The sequence below is a fragment of the Lycorma delicatula genome, chromosome 3, assembly GCF_047948215.1.
Source record: "Lycorma delicatula isolate Av1 chromosome 3, ASM4794821v1, whole genome shotgun sequence".
NCBI lineage: Eukaryota > Metazoa > Arthropoda > Insecta > Hemiptera > Fulgoridae > Lycorma > Lycorma delicatula.
The window spans coordinates 138,845,317-138,862,843 of NC_134457.1; the positions used below are offsets into that span (position 1 = coordinate 138,845,317).

Here is a 17,527-nt window from a genome sequence, read left to right on the forward strand (position 1 = left end):
AACCTCAACCGCATCAAAGAATGAAATTCAGCAACGAAAGCAGGGATCCTAAAACACTACCCTTTGAAAAATTAGATAGCATTTTTTTCTACTTCTGAGACACTGTCTTGAAGAATATCTCGGTTGCTGAAATAACTACATAACACATTCAACTCTTCTGTGTACAATCACGCTTCTACAGGTGAAATAGGGCAGAGGGTCACCAAAAATTATGAAATCAAGTAGTGTTATTGGGTCTCCAGTTTTTTTATTACTATGTTTTGTGTTGTGTGTTGAAATCACTTTTTTACCGTCTACGGGTAGGTAGTTCAATTCCTTTGTTAGGTAGATATTTTCAGTCTTGCTTAAGACTCTGTGAGATGTGTTTTGTTTTGAGTTCATTAACTAGTAGTACATTGATGGGAATGCCACTCTTGGCTTTCGCATTGGTGGCATCCTGGCCGAGACAGACTGGAATATGTCAAAAGCTGAGGGTTTGAAGATGACCTCCAGTAAAGCCCATACGGGCTCGGAACAGAGGGTGTCTTCCCCAACAGGGGTCAGGATGTCAGCTATTAATTAAATTTATGGTTGGTTACCAAATGTATATAGTAAAATTGCTTATATAAAAAAAAATTATAATTTTTTTTACAAAAACCGTCATTTAATCAAAAAATAGGCCTTACATGTCAATTATGTTAATTTTTTTCCCTGTGATAATTCTTGAAACAATTTTCTAGGTGTAAATGGAGGTTTCTGGAACGTTATGAGTAGGACTATTTGGGTTCAACTATTTCATCATAACTACCTTCATTTTCACTATAATTGTCCAAAATAGCATTTTCGTGATCATGTTCTTCAACATTATATCAGGATCATCATCATTAAACTTATTTTCAATATCAGAATCAGTTAAAAAACTACTAGAATGACTTGTAGTTGCCATGCCGACTCAAATACACAATCTCACTCTGAGAATGTAAGTAAGTGTAAAACGATTTATTTTCAATTATATCAATATTGAATTTCACTATTACTTGGGTTTACAATCTTTCAAACAGATGTCAGTTCATTTTTGAATTTCTGTGCATAGCCACGGTTAGTTTGTGATACATGCAAATCTCATTGTCGAGTTATACTCAACAAAGGTGCAAAGGGTTAAAAGGATATCTTCTTTTGTGTTTTTGGATATGCCCAAAAAAATACCTAACACATTCTCAGGCTCACTAGAAGAAACAACATTCATAACCTCAAGAATTGGATCTTCCATGCCCCTGCCTGGGTGAAAACCATACTGGTCATCCATCAACAACGTTCTACAATTCAAATTATCAGTAATACTATGAAAATACAATACCTTCTCAAAAAGCTTTCCAATAACTGACAGGGACATTAAGGGCCTATAAGAGCAGCTCAGAGTGGGGTCCTTGTCAACAACAATTTTAGAATACCTTTTTTCATCTATAAGAATCTCACAACTCTCTAACCAACTCATAGGTAATCAATGATCACTAGAACAAGCATCAACCCTACCAGGAATATTCCTACCAACAGTAATATCAATATTCATTCCAGCGAACAATCTCCTTCTATCTTCCATTCCAGCATATGTTAGTAACTCACTGTAAACACTAAAGACTCCTAATCCATACTAACATAACAAAGCCTTCAACTAATTCACCTCCATCATTTATCACTCCTCTTTGACAAAGAAGCTATTCAGCATTTAGCACTATATAACAGTTACCAATAAGAAAAGTGTTCTATCCCACTTTCCTCACAGTAACCTTGATATTGAAAATATAAACTAACAATGCAGAAATCAAGATCATAAATAACAAAATTAACAGCGACATGATGAGCATCAGAAACCTGCCTCAAAAAGACACAATCCAATGTTCTCTTACCCTCACAACTGCGGACATACTGTTACATAAAAAATATTAAAAAAAAATAAAATTCTTAAAGTGATAAATAACATTTTTGCCAACTAATAAAACCTGGCACATTACTCTGTATCATATATGGATGTTGCAGAAAAATTATATTGAGGGACCTTTTAATATTATCAACCCAGTCACTCTGACTGGGTTGTCTTTACTAGAGCTTGCAGTCCTTGCACAATCATCTGTAATTTGCACAAGTAGGAACCTCAGACGTTTAAAGACAATCTTCATACTTGTGACCCTCTTCACCACAATGTGCATAGAGTGAAGCTTATTGACAGAGTTAAGTCCTATGACCAAATCTACAACACTTAAAACATCTCTGAACATCAATATAATAATCCTTGATTATACAAGAAGAGAAATCCACTAACCTACCCTCAACAACAAATTTGTTAAATAGAGTACGTCCAACTTCAAATATACTGTGGTACCTTTGGGCATCACATCTACCAATTTTGAACAAAAACCTGTACTCAAACTTGAATGTCACCTCATCCAACTCAGTGTTTGCTCACATATTAGAGACAAATCCTTCTCCTGTGACAGGCGACGATTTATGTCATAGATAATGATTTAGCCCTCCTTTTATGTTCTGATTTATCTTGACCGCCAACTTTTTATTAATGATACTCTGAAATTGATTTAATGTAGCTCTTTATCATCCGCTATGACAAAGAAGTATTCTACAGTTTAGAAATGTTGCAGATTTCCATTAAGATATTACAGATCTCTACAGTTTTTAATCAAGGCCATTTAAAATAAATATTTTTTTATCAGTTTTTAAAGGTAAACCTTTATTAAATTAAGTTGTAATTTAAATTTACTTTATCAATTTGTAAATGAAATATTTACTTGATTTGTTCTGATAATCAGGGACTACTGAAGAAAACAAAGAAAATAATGAAGATAAGAAGGAAGAGAAGAAAAAAAGAAAGCAGAGCCAAAAACCCAAACTTAATATTTTAAAGTAAGTATGTACCTTTCAAATTAATGACTTTTAAAAAAAATTTAACCCAGCCGTGAATTTGTCCCTTTTTTAGCCTTGAATTTGACAACATAAAAAAACATATTTCTAATATAACATGTGTATGTGTAAATGTACAAATTGAACAGTTTTATTAAACTAAGTAAAACACTTATTCCATTTCAAACACAGCTAGTGGCATATGAGGTTTGTTCAGAAAATAACTGACATTTTTAATTATGCGCCAACAGAGACAGTTAGTGATGTGTGGTTGGCAGCATTATTCCGCATAAATATTTCTGTAACCACATGTTCTTGAGTTGTTGTTGATATCTTGTTTATTATTATTTTTATTTCTTATTGTTATTTGAGTGCAATGTGTTTTAGTGTTAGTATGCAATTTTTGTGTGATTTTTGGGAGCAACAGTAACGCATAAAATTTTGTGTGAAACTGGGGAAAACTTTCCCACAAAGTTTCAGCTTTTGAAACAAGCTTACAGTGATGATGCTCTGGGTAGTACGAAATATTACAAATGGTTTTCACAGTGTAAAAGTGGTCGTCAGTCAATTGAAAATGACCCTCAACCAGGAAGGTCTTCGACTTCAACTGGACACTCATGTTCAGAAAATCAGCAATCTGGTGTGTGCAAATTGCCAGTTGATTGTCAGAGAACTTTCAGAAGAGATTAGCATCTCAATTGGATCATGCCATGACATTTTGAGTGAAAAATTAAACATGCATAGAGTTGCAGCAAAGGTTGTTTTTCATTTGATGACCGAACAGCAGAAAGAACATCGAGTGGACATTTGTTGGCTACTTCATGAACAAGCCAATGACGATGAAACATTTATGCAAAAGATTATAGTGGGAGATGAAAGCTGGGTTTACGGTTTTGACATTGAGACAAAAGTTCAATCATCATGGACTCATGTATTTTGAATTCTTGCCTCAAGGTGAAACAGTGAACTGTGCATAATATCAAGGTGTTTTACAATGGTTATGTGAAAAAATTCACAAAAAGAGACCAGAGATGTGGTGAGACAACTCATAGTTCATTCCTTCATCACAGCAATGCGCCCACACACTCAGCTTAAGTCACTTAAATAAGGTTTGTGCAAGAAATTAGACAGCTTCCCTACTTGCCAGACCTGGCTTCTTGCAATTTTTTTTTTTAATTTCCAAAATTAAAATCAGTGATGAAAGGATGCTGTTTTGAGACTATTGATGACATTAAAACAAATTCGTCACACCCTAAAGGCCGTTGCAAATGAAGCCGTCCAGGACTGCCTTGTGAAGTGGAAACACGGCTGGGAAAAGTGTGTGAGTTGGGGTATGGAGTACTTTGAAGGGGACAAAAACCAATCTGTAAAATTAATAATAAAGATTAAAAAAGTAAAGTTTGGTTATTTTATGAACAGACCTCATATTTATTGGTTTGAACCTTTAGGAAATTTATTGAACACTGTTTAAAAGTGTATACTTAAGTATCTAGTGATTTGTTTCCTTCAGGCTTAAGAAAAACTGCATGCTAAATAAATATTATATGAATATGAAAAAAGATATTAATCTGAAAATATAATGTCCATTTACTAGTAGAAACTTTGAATTACATATCTAATATCACATGCTTGATATATTTTTTTATTGTAGAAATATAAATTGAAAAATAGTTGCAAAAGCTTATAATTATTTAGAAAACATTTTGATATGTTAGGATCAATAAAAACCTTTTCCATTTTTTTAAGTTGTGTCAGTATCATGTGCAGATTTAAAATTAATATTTTTTTGTTGGCATTGAAATTGTCAATTATGTTTATTTAATCCACTTTTAATTATTGTAAATTCTTATTTTTAGGTATTGGGTCACATTTTTAGTTTGTGGAATGGTACTCATTGACCAATGTTGTATAATAGTTCACTGTCTGAGAACCGGGGTAATCTACAGTTGATTGATTTTATAGTTGAGCTAAATAAGTTAATAACCTGTAATATTTAATAGTGTGGAACATCAACTTGTTTTATCTTTAGAAGATTTATATTTCACTATTCACCTCTTGACCAATCTCACATTGACCACTCCTGAAACACTAATGTTCATCATTGATTACTAATAATCAAATTAGAGAATATTCATTCCCCACTTTCAAAAAAAAATCTACTTTCTGCTAATGAAAAATAAGAATGATCTGAGTTCATGTCATCCAAAAAGTAAAAAAACCGTTTTAAAAATGTAGGTTTAGCTGGTATTTCTAGCTTCTTAATTCCATATAAAATAACTTTTCTGAAAATTTTTTTCCATGACCGTTTTTCAACATGTATGCCATTAAAAAAAAACATTTAAAAGTATTAGTGTAATAATTACAATTTGTAGTAGTAGTTTCACCATTGTTTTGGGTAATTATTAAAATATTTCTGTATTGAATAGTTTTTTATTTATTTCTCATTTGAATTTGTAGTCTTTAATATTTTTAAGACTTGTCTGAGTAACAAGAACTTGCTATGACTTTCAATGAATAGAATTTGCTCTATTTGTCTGGTGTGTTTAAAATGGAATAGGAGCAGTGTTGTATGTGGTATAAGTTAAAGTTAAAAATGCAAAGTTTCCTTTATTTATCTGAAAAATCTGATGTGTAATATGAAAGGGATTTATCCAACCATTTTTGTATTACATGGTGTTTATTTTAGAATAAGCTACATTTATGTATGCTTGATATGTTAGAAATAATATTTTTTGGCATTAGTGTGTGTAATAGTGAATTTGTTACATTTAACTCATAGAAAATGAAATAACAAACATGTTTATTTTAAAAGAAGTTTATGACTTACAAGATCTGTTTTGAAAGTATCCAACAGTAGACTGTGAAAAAATGCACTAGTGTGCATCCCTCTCCTAATCTCTTTTGTAGTAGCCCCATCATCACTCTACAACTTGACCCCCTTTCATTATTGAAAATTTCATTCATGCCCCATCAGTAGACACTGGTGTAAATTTTGGAATGTCTACCAGTTATGCTGTTGTGTTTGTTATTACATTTTCCTCCTAGAATCTTCAGTTTGAAAAAGACAAGAATCTGATTGATGAACATTAGAAATTTTGTGCTTGACTAAGAAATTCTGAATTAGATGTGATGAATGGGTGGGTGCATTATTTTGAATTGGCCACTGCCAGTTGTGTGATTCCACAGGTCTGGACTCATGCACTGACTTGTATTATAAAGATAACTCAGTCTGAACTTCCAGATATTACAGTTTGTTGACAATTTGGCCTTCTGGTCACATAGCGTAATGTGCTACTCGACAGTCAACATCACTTACACTTGTCATGGTTTCTTTGACCTTTGGTACACTGCAGTATGCCCAATGCAAATATCAAAATCTGTTCAAGCAAAAGCAGCTTTGACAAACAAATTTCACTGCTGGCTTTAGGCATATCCAAATTATATGTGTGGAAATATTTATAATTCCAATGTTATCTGCAATTTTCAGATATTCTGCCGGCAGTTTTTTACAGGGTCATTCACAGGAACCGGATGTTTTTAAAATAATCATAAAAAATTGAATATTTAGTTTAAAAATGTTTTATTGGTACTGAAACACTTGTTAAATCAAAGCATTTGTTACTTACTCATGAACGAAAGATTATGTCTGGCAAGTGATGTCCATTTTGGGCAATACATTGTTGTAGCCTTTCACAGTAACTGGCCTCAATTCTTTGCAGCATGTCTACATCAATTTGGGTGATGTGATGACGAATTGCGTTCTTTAGGTTCTCCAGTGTATGCGGTTTATTGCCGTACACACGTGATTTCAGAAACCCCCCACAAAAAAAATCACAACTACTCAAGTCGGGGGACCGAGGGGGCCAAGGAATGTCGCCGAATCTGGAAACAATCCGTCCCGGAAACAAGTTACGGAGAACAGCCATCGTTGCCCTCACTGTATGCGCTGTAGCTCCATCCTGCTGGAATAACACATTTTGAAAATTGATTCCCCAGTTTCGTAACTCAGGGATGAAAAACGTATTTAACATCGCAATGTAACGATCAGCTGTTACAGTTACGGCAGCGTCATTTTCTTCAAAAAAATATGGTCCAATAACACCGACTTTTCCTATTGCACACCAGACAGTCACCTTTGGGCTATGAAGTGGCCTCTCGTGAAGCTGATGTGGGTTTCTTTCTGCCCAATACCGGCAACTGTTTGTTGATGAAGCCATTCAGATGAAAATGGGCTTCGCATTTGTCGACAAAATTGTAATCGCTGCTTGAAATCTTGCTCGTTTAACTGCTGCACAATGGCTATCTTGTAAGGATGGAAATGCAGGTCTGTATGCAGAATTCGTCTTACCGTACTTGTGCTCATTTGAAGCGCTGCTGAATGCCTCTGAATAGAGCGGCGTGGGCTTCTGACAATGGCTTCGCTTACTCGTTTGATGTTCTCCGGAGTGCTAGCAGTTCGTCAGGGACCCGTTGGTTTTTTCTTCAATATTGAACCACTTGTTCGAAGGTGGTTTACCCATCGCAATATTGTGTTATGAGAAGGGACACTTGCATTACGATGGATATTAAACTGACGGCGGAAATCTCACTGAACAGCAGTTACGGATGCGTCATTTCACACAAAACTGTCATATGCGTACAGGCGTTGGTCTAGCGCCCATGGCTCCATCTCAACGACTAAAATGTTAATGCTATGAACAAAGGAAACGTCAGACACCAGATACGTGCCCCTCCCACCATGAACGCCCGAGTACAACCCACTTCAAAAACATCCGGTTCCCGTGAATGACCCTGTATTATCAAATTGCACTTGGCATTAATGGCATTAATATTTTGGCATGTTGATGGCCTACCAGTATGCATGGTCATTCCTAACAGTAGTTTGGCTATTTTAAATACTGTTTAACCACACTTTAATTTGTTTTATCCATAAAAAAGAATGCTTAATCTTTTGAATTGCTTTGCTTTGGATATTGTCATGTTTGGCAGAATTTGGTGTAGTATTTTTGTTTAACATATTCTGTCTTGCACAAAATAAAAATGTAAAAAGCATCTGTTACACTAACACGCAATTACTGCTGTACAACAGCTGCTGTGCTCTATGAAGTTACAAAAAAAAAAACATGGATGCATGTACTACTGCTGTTCTTTACAAAGTTTCTCATCTTTCTGTTCTTTCTATTACAAAGTTTCATGTCAGTTTCTATTCTCATCCACATACTTGTTCAGAAAAACGTCAGTAATTTTTTTAAACAGATCTGGTAATGTTGCAGTTGATTTGTTTTTTTTTTATATAATCCATTAGAACAGTTGTTTATTTTTTACATTGCCTTGTTATAAGGATAACTGCAGGTCGTGAGGTTTAAAAAGCAGTTCCAGTAACGTAAAGATTTAGTAGTGTTTACAGAAACATAATATTTACTTGAAGCAAAATGTGTTATAAAAAGCTGAAACATATAGAACATAGCAAAATTCTGACTTACTCTGGGTCAATAAGTACCTATTAAAATTATCAGTAAGAAAAGTTTAAAAGTTTTGATATTACAGCTCTTGAGTAACTAAATAAATTTGCTGTATCGGGATGGATAGCAAAGTGGGAGTGATAGAAAATGATGTGACAACACATAGTTCAGTCTGTTGAAGAGAAACTACAAACTGAAAACAATTACCAAATAGTATGATTCCAAAAGAGAAGTATGAAAAAGATAGACACAGACCAGTACAAATCTGTGGTGTACAGGGAAAAGTGTTGAACTCTTGTTGATGCAAAGCAAAGAGATTTTGCAACATGAAAAAATTCTGTTCATTTCATGGAGCAATGACTAAATAAAAACTGCTGCTCCTGATTTCAATTGTATCGTAGAGAAATTGCACTGTTGGTTATCTTTTTTTCTGTTGTCTAACCTGTTAAAACTGGATTTTTTTTTTAGAAAAATCGGCTTGCTCCCTTTTACCTACAGTGTGTATTGATATTATAATTGCAAAATCATCAATTAAAGGAGATTTTTTAACAAAATAGAAAATCATAACTAAATTTGAAAAAATACAAAAAAATGAGATGATGATATAGTTTAAGCTAATGAAAGCATCAGTAAGCTTTATTAAAAAGAAAAAATATATTACAAAAGTTTTATGAAATATATTACAATATTAACATGGTATTATTGTAAACAAAATTTTGCACATTCCTTATTTCTTATGGTATGTAATTAAAAATTGCATTCATCATATTAACCACAAAATATTAAACATAGCTTACAGTTAACTATTGAAGTCTTTAAATTATTAAAAAATAAGGTAAAAAATAGAAAATAAAAATTATAATAATGTTGCTAGCCAGTGTATTAAACATCAGCTTACCATAAAACATATTCATTCTAAAGTTGGCCTAAATGCAAAATTACATTTGACCATCACCAGTGACTTAAAAACTTGATGATGAAATTAAACAACTGAGTTACCAAATCAGATCTATAATTGAGTTTAGTTGTATGGTTATTGGTAATAATATTCATCAAAATTTAGGCTACTGTAAGTTTTACTCATTGGGTGCTGCACTTATTAATAGATCACAAATAAATATAATTTGAATCCTTCATGGAATTTTTGACAAAAGTGAATGAATTTCACAGTTTGATTGTTGCTATTATGGTACACAAATGTAATACTGCAATCCAAAGATAAAATGATAGTCATTTGAATGGTATCAACATCTGCCATCAAAAGAAAAAAAACAACAAAATGAAAGCAAAATCTCTATGAATCTATGATCATTGTAATTATATTTTGGAATCCGATTGGTCTTCTGTTACCACAAAAAGAACAAAAAATTATTATTAGGCATGTTGAGTTATTTCATTTAAACAAATTTTTGACATATTCACTACTGAATTTTTATTGAATTTTAGGCATTTATGTGGTCTTTATGCCTAAAAGGTGTGCAGAACCCAAGATTTTCATATTTAATATGAAGATAAAAATATGAAATTGTCACAAAGATGTCCCAATGCTCCTGTTATTTTGAAGTCACTGAATTATAGAAATGAAGGATCCAAGGAATGTATCAAATTGTAATTGTATTAAATGTTATGATATACTATTGACCCTTGACATTTTCACTTATTTTTCTTTACTTTGATAAGATTTTCAGAAGACAAATATTCTAATAACATGTGCAGCAATATGTCTTTGGTAAGGCAAATCTTTACCAGTGTGTATGTGGTTTCATATTAAGGTAAACTACTTAATGACTTATTTTCATTTGTTATGTTTTTACTTCATCTTGATAAATTTTATGTTCTGCTAGTGGGTGTCCCTCTAACTTCTTATTTTTTCCATTTGTTTAATCCTATACATTAAAAATGTTTTATATACTACATTTTTTATAATGTTCTGTATTGCAGCTTTTTTTCAGAATTGTATATATGTTTTCCTTAGTTAATTTTTTGTTGTGTAGTTTGTATTATTGCATTTTGTATCTTTTCTTTTTTAATTGATAATTTATCTTTGTTGCTTTGTGAAGAAACCAGTAGGCCTTTTTTAAATCTGGTGTGGAATGCTTGTTGGGAGTGGCTATGCCGATTTTGGGTCCTTTGTGATGAAAGACGTTCATGAAAAATAAATTATAAAAAACATAGCTGTTAAATATCTGGTGATTTGAAAGTTATAGCTATTTTGTTAGACATGCCGTTAGGCTTTATTAAGTACATGTGTTTTCTTTGCGAATGAGATAGCCGAGCTAGGGATAAACATTATGTTACCAAAGAATGGAAGAAACGAGACAACTTAACTCCAAATGGGAAAAATATTATTCATGAGCCCTTAGTTGAACCCAAAAAAATATTTCTACCCCCTCACCATCTCAAGCTAGGACTAATGAAAAATTTTGTAAAAGCAATGAAGGATAGTCCCGGATTTTTGTACACAAGCAGAAATTTTTTAATGTAATTAAAGGAAAAATTAAAGAAAGAAATATTTGTTGGTCCTTAAATAAGAGAGTTGGTCAAAGATGATGTATTTAACTCAATGTTAAATAATGTAGAAAGTTCACCTTGGGCTTCATCTAAAGACGTTTACAAAAGTTTTCTTGGCAAACAAAAATTCGACAATTACCACAATATTGTTAATAAACTTCTTACTTCATACAGAGCTATGGAATGTAATATGTCTTTGAAAATACATTTCCTCCACTCACATCCATTAATTTGTTTAACTTATGAAATTTATACCAAATAAAAATTCTTGGTTTTTTACATTTTAAAATTTGATGAACTAGAACATTCTTTTTATGTTTTAAGCTGAAAGACATTTATTGTTTTCTTCCTTTTTTGTATAAATTACAGATTAATGGACAATAATGGTCTGGGTGCCTTAGAAGGTATTTTTAAAGATGTTAATTTTAAAGGCAAAGGCTATGAATATGAAGACTTAAAATTGATTATGCGTAAGATGGAAATTTGGGCACATCAGCTGTATCCATCATTGCAGTTTGATGATTGTCTTGCAAAACTTGAAAAATTAGGACATAACAAATCTGTTTCTGTAAGTATTGAATATTATGTTGCATAATTTATATTGTTTGCATTAATTAATTATTGGAATCATTGAATCCACCATAGTTGTAAAATATAAGGAAATATTTTAACTGTATTGATTCATTTTTTATGTCCCATTAAATTGCTCATTTTTGAAGTTATCTTCTTTGTCAGTTCTTTTTATAGATAATATTTTAAAATTGTGTTGAAAACATTATTTTTTGTTTAAAATGAATTCTATTGACAATACTATGCCATTGTGAATTGTGTTGTTGATAGAAAGTTATTTTATATGGTAAGTTAATATTTTGTTTAGTAAATTTGATTAATCTGATAATTACCAGTTAATGTGTATAATCGCCTCCAATGCTGTACAATTTTATAAATATTTAGTAATTTATTAAATATATCGGTAATTTTCCATATTAAAATAACTACTCTACTCCAAGCAGTAACTGAATTTATTATTTAAATAATAATAACATTATTGTTCATTTTAGTGAGGTTAGCGAGCGAAGCAAGCGTACGTTATATTCGGTTAGATTATGTTGATTACATGTTCTGACGAATCATGTATGTATATATACAAAGAAGAAAAGATATATATATATATATATGGACGAAATGATTCCGGAACCGATTTAAACTTTCTCCATACTTAAAATCTCAATTAAAAAAAATCGGTTTGCGCCTCCACGTTGGTTCGTCTGGATAACCAGTTAGAAACGTGGAGATTTCTACTGGTGAACTAAATCGGAATCACCTCTCTGGATCACATCCAGAGTAGTAACTCGGGAATTTATTCCCACCGAAGGCTGACTTGCCTTTGAAAGTCAAATATGGAAGGTCTTTTAAGAAAAAATCCACCGTCTGGTAAATACCAGAGAAGGCTGCACTCGGATCCGGTGGGCAGCTGCTTAAAAGATAACAATGAATCGGAGCGTTTGGAAACACCCAAAAACAACACAACTTCAAAATTGAGGATAAGACACAAGCAAATAAACTACATTGCCACTCACAACATTAATTCTCTAACTCAACCCGGCAAACTAAAAACTCTAACAGACATAATGGACAAACAAAATATCCTAATCGCAGGACTTCAAGAAATGAGAAACACCGATCGAGAGCCATTTGAATCTCAGGGTTACAGAATTTACAAAGGAATCCCCGGGAAACGTGTGATGAAGAATTGCCCACAGTTCGGAACAGGATTTGCAATCAGTCTTAAAATAATTGACTCAGTCGTAGAATTTAAGTCTTACTCCCCCAGGATTTCAACCTTAACCCTAAAATCAGCCAATAAATTCTACACCATAATAAATGTCCATGCTCCCACCAATGACAAAAACAATCTTAAAAAAGATAGAGAAGAGATGGACAAATTCTGGGAACTTCTTGACCAAACTGCAAACAACATAAATAAGACCCACACGAAGATTTTAATAGGGGACTTTAATGCCCAACTTGGTAAAGAACGAAGATATCGTGATATTATCGGAAAATGGCCTGCCCAAAAGAAAACTAACAAGAACGGCCAAAGACTTGTCGAATTTTGCAGAAACCATAATATGATCTCAAAATCCACCTATTTTATGAGAAAACCAAACAAATTGAAGACTTGGAAACACCCAGATTGGAAAAAAGGAGAATGGCAACTGGATCATGTTTGCATGGACCGGAATTATCACAACGAGATTTATAATGTAAAAGTCTTGAGAGGAACAGATACTGGATCGGACCATTACTTAATTAAAGTTAAAATAAAATTCACCCCGCATAAAAAGAAAAAATCCCAACCTAAAAACAAAAGAGCTTATGATCCACATAAATTAATAAACAATGCCATCTTTGAAGAAACAACAAAAAAAATCAAATTAACTAATAATTTAAAAGAACTGACATCCCAACTGAAAGAAATAGCTGAAGAACTAGCCCCTATAAACCCAAGAAAAAAACACCAATGGTGGAATGAAGAATGTGACAAAGCAGTCAAAGACCGACATCGGGCTTGGATCAACCACCAAACCCAGAAAACTGAAGAATCTAACCATGAATTCACCAAACAAAGGAAAATAACCCAGAAAATTATAAGAGGAACCAAACGACAAGCCCAAAAAAAACTTGATTCAGCAAATAGAAGAAAGTTCCAAGAAAACTAATTTCCGAGACTATTATAAAATTTTTGGTCAGGCTCTTCAAAGATATGAACCACCCACCCTTATGCTGAGAGGAAAAAAGGAAATATGGCCCACACCAATAAAGAAAATGCTGAAATTTTGGCAGAAACCTTCAATAGACTCCTCAACTGTGACGACCCCCCAGAGCTTTTTGAGATTGACACTGAAACTCCAGTTAAAACTTCACCAGTAAATATCAACCCGCCAACAATTCAAGAAGTTCTCGCAGCCTTAAATGAAATAAAAAACTACAAAGCAAGCGGAGAAGACCAGCTTTTCGCAGAACTCTGGTAACACTCATCAGTTTATTCAGTCAAAACTTCCCTACATGTATGCCTCGTGAAAATGTGGAATGAAGAAAAACTTCCAGAACACTGGACCACAGCCCTCATCCATCCATTACATAAAAAAGGGGATAAAACTAATCCTGAAAACTACAGAGGCATATCTCTCCTGGATTGCACATACAAAATCCTGTCGAGAATCATATACAACCGATGCAAAGACCAACTTGAACTGGAACTTGGGGAATACCAAGGGGGATTTAGGCCATGGAGAGGTTGCCCGGAGCAAATAATATCCTTAAAACTTATGATGGACTTATATAAAAGACGGAAAAAACAACTAATAATCACCTTCGTCGACTTTAAAAGGGCCTATGATTGTATACACCGACCATCCATGCTGAATATTCTGAGAAACCTGGGCCTTCACCCTAAACTCGTAAACATGATAAAATTAACTTTAACCAATACCCAGTCCAGAGTGAAATTCAGAGGTGAACTCTCTCAACCCTTCTACATAAAAACTGGATTGAGGCAAGGAGACGGCCTCTCACCACTCCTTTTTAACTGCGCCCTTGAATTTGTCATGAGAAAATGGTATGAAGTAAATCCCAAAAATATAAAAATGGGTACTAAGAAAAACTCCATCACACTAAATTGCCTAGGATTTGCAGATGACCTCGCTCTTTTAGCAAATAATATTCAAGAAGCCAAAACACAAATCATGAGCCTTCAAAACCTAGCACAAAAGATAGGGCTTCATATCTCTTTCGAAAAAACTGAACTAATGGCCATAGATCCTCTGGTAATAGAGCACATTACGGTAAACAATCAGAAAATTAAAATAGTAAAACAATTTAAATATCTAGGGGAAATAATAACTTATAATTTAAATGAAAAAGTGACATGGCAAAACAGGACAGATAAAATGATTAAATCCCAAAAATTAACTTGGTCAACATATAACAAAAAATGCCTTTCTGCTAAAACAAAACTTAAACATTATAAAACTGTAGTACAGCCAGAAGTCACCTACGGAAGCGAGACACTTTTCAAAATCACTCAGAAAAACCGAATTGAAAAAATTCTGAAAATAGAGAGGAGAATTGTCAGAACGTGTATCAATAAAAAACACCAAAAAGAAGGCCAATGGTGGATTGTGCCAAATGAGGTGGTGTATCGAGAAATAGAGCCTGTTACTGATACTATGCGGAAAAAAAGAATCTCTTTCTTCGGTCATCTCATAAGGACACCGCAAACAAGACTGTCAAGAAATATCATTGAAAAGCTCTGGTTCCAAAAGCTAGAAGTAGGATGGATCAAAGAAATTAGAGAAGATATGAAAGAATTGGGAATTTCCCTGACTGACCTACAGAATGAAACTGGAAAAATTACAAAGCTAAAAGATAAAAGCATTAGATTTAAACAAAAGACAGACAAACGACAAAATACAACGAAGAGGGTGTTTACGGATAAAGAAAAGAAAGCAAGATCTGAACGGATGAAGAAATACTGGGCAGCTCGAAAGAGTAAAATAACACGCTTTTCTCAGAAAAGATCCAACTAAAATTGACTTAAGTGGTCCCATGTTGGCCGTAAAAGCATAATAATAATAATAATAATAATAATAATAATAATAATAATAATAATAATATATATATATATATATCTTTTAATTTTTTTGAAATTCAAGTAACTCATTAAAATATTGACCACTGTGTTAATAAAATATAATATTATATGAAATATAACTAGGTAAGTTAAACCAACCATATTAATTTCCAATAATTGATTTTCACAGTATCCTGCATCTTCAGTTGGTATATTGAATTCTATAACTACTTTAAAATATAATTCAAAACTATTTAAAAATAAAATAAATTATTAAAAGAGTTACATTTTAATATAATTACAGAATTAACACACTTGTGTAGAAGTGTGTGACATTGGAGTTCCTCCAAAATATTTATTATTCCATTATTCATTTGAAAGTACTCCTTTCAAAGAAAGGAGTAAATTCTTTGTATTTTATTACTTAGATGAATTCAATGATTTGAGTAGTAATAAACAAATAGTAAATTTTTTTACATAATTATCATTATGTATTATTCCAGGTTTTCTCTTTATTCCTTAAAATTCCATAAATTCCACAGAATAAATATGAGGGTTATTTTTTTTCAAGGTCCGATCGGTCACAAAATTAAAACCACAGTGAAATAAAAAAAATTTTATCTGTAACAAGTACTTACATAGTTACCCTATTTCTCTACATAGTCGCCACTCTGATGTAGACATTTGTCATAGCGTGGTACCAACTTTCCAATACCCTCGTCATAGAACAGAGCCGCCTGTGTTTTCAGCCATGTTTCTACGCTAGTCTGTGCCATAATGTTGTCCTCCTAGCCAGCGTTTCATGTGAGCAAAGAAGTGAAAATCGGATGGAGCCAAGTTTGGGCTGTATGGTGGGTGATCAAGCACTTCCCAACAAAAACGCTGCACGAGCTTCTTTGTTACAGCTGCAGTGTGCAGCCAAGCATTGTCATGAAGAAAGACAATGCCTGATGACATCATTCCTCTCCGCATATTCTGAATTGGTCTTCGTAGACGTTGAAGAGTCATGCAGTATGAGGCTGGAACGATGGTCGTGCCACATTCCATGAATTCCACCATGAGAACTCCATTCTGGACCCAGAACACAGTAGCCATACACTTTCTGTTGGAGAAGGTTCACTTGAACTTCTTTGGTTTACTGTGAGAATGAGAATGCATCCGCTGTTTGGATTGTTCTTTTGTTTCTTCAGTTTCGAAATGGATCCATGTCTCGTCCCCTGTGACGATTTTGTTCAAAAAATCTTCTCCTGCATTGTGGTAGCGCTGGAGAAATGTTAGGGAGGCATCCATTCTCATTGTTTTGTGATGGTCGGACAGCATCGTGGGAACCCATCTCGCACACAGTTTGCGGTTTTGAAGTCTGTCATTCACAATGGTGTGGAGAGGTGACCTTGAAATTTCAGGAAACAAATGACTCAATACAGAAATTGTGAACTGACGATTTTCTCGAATTGCCTCATCCACTCGCTCAACGAGATCATTGGTTGACACTCGCTTCCTTCCCTGACCGCCTGCATCATGAACATCTGTACGTCCTGCTTTAAAGTTCCTGTACTATTGTCGCACTTTGCTGTCACTCATTGAAGTTTCACCGTACACATTACTTATTCGTCTATGAATTTCAGCTGCATTACACCCCTCAGCCTGAAGAAATCAAATTACCACACGCACTTCACACTTGGCAGGAGATGCTGTTGTAGACATGCTTACTTGCTAGATGCGTGTTCAGAACTAAACGAAGTGATTGAAGGCCATACTCTAGAGACGCTGCGCAAAGGTTTATCCGATTTTTACGCGGGTTTTTATTTTGCGACCAATCGGACCTTGAAAAAAAAATAACCCTCGTACTTCATGGTCAGACATTATCAGGTGCAATAAAGTTTAGGTAGTAATTATCCATTATCGTGGGAATGTAAGAAAATCTCAACTAGATTTTATTTGACACAATTATGTTTTTTAACCTTTATTGCTGAAACTTTATATTTAAAAAAAAACTTCTTTTTGTGAATTAATTATGTTGTTTATA

At 33.5% G+C, this 17,527-nt stretch overlaps 1 protein-coding gene across 2 annotated transcripts in view; it reads left to right on the forward strand.

The window, feature by feature from the left end:
• The window catches only part of LOC142322043 (uncharacterized), a 36,544-nt gene that overhangs the window by 6,219 nt on the left and 12,798 nt on the right, over nt 1-17,527 (forward strand). For both annotated transcript variants that reach the window (XM_075360654.1, XM_075360653.1), the window contains exons 2-3: nt 2,802-2,895; nt 11,235-11,433. In XM_075360654.1, coding sequence (XP_075216769.1) covers nt 2,802-2,895; nt 11,235-11,433 — 293 coding nt within the window. The remainder of the gene's footprint in view (nt 1-2,801; nt 2,896-11,234; nt 11,434-17,527) is intronic.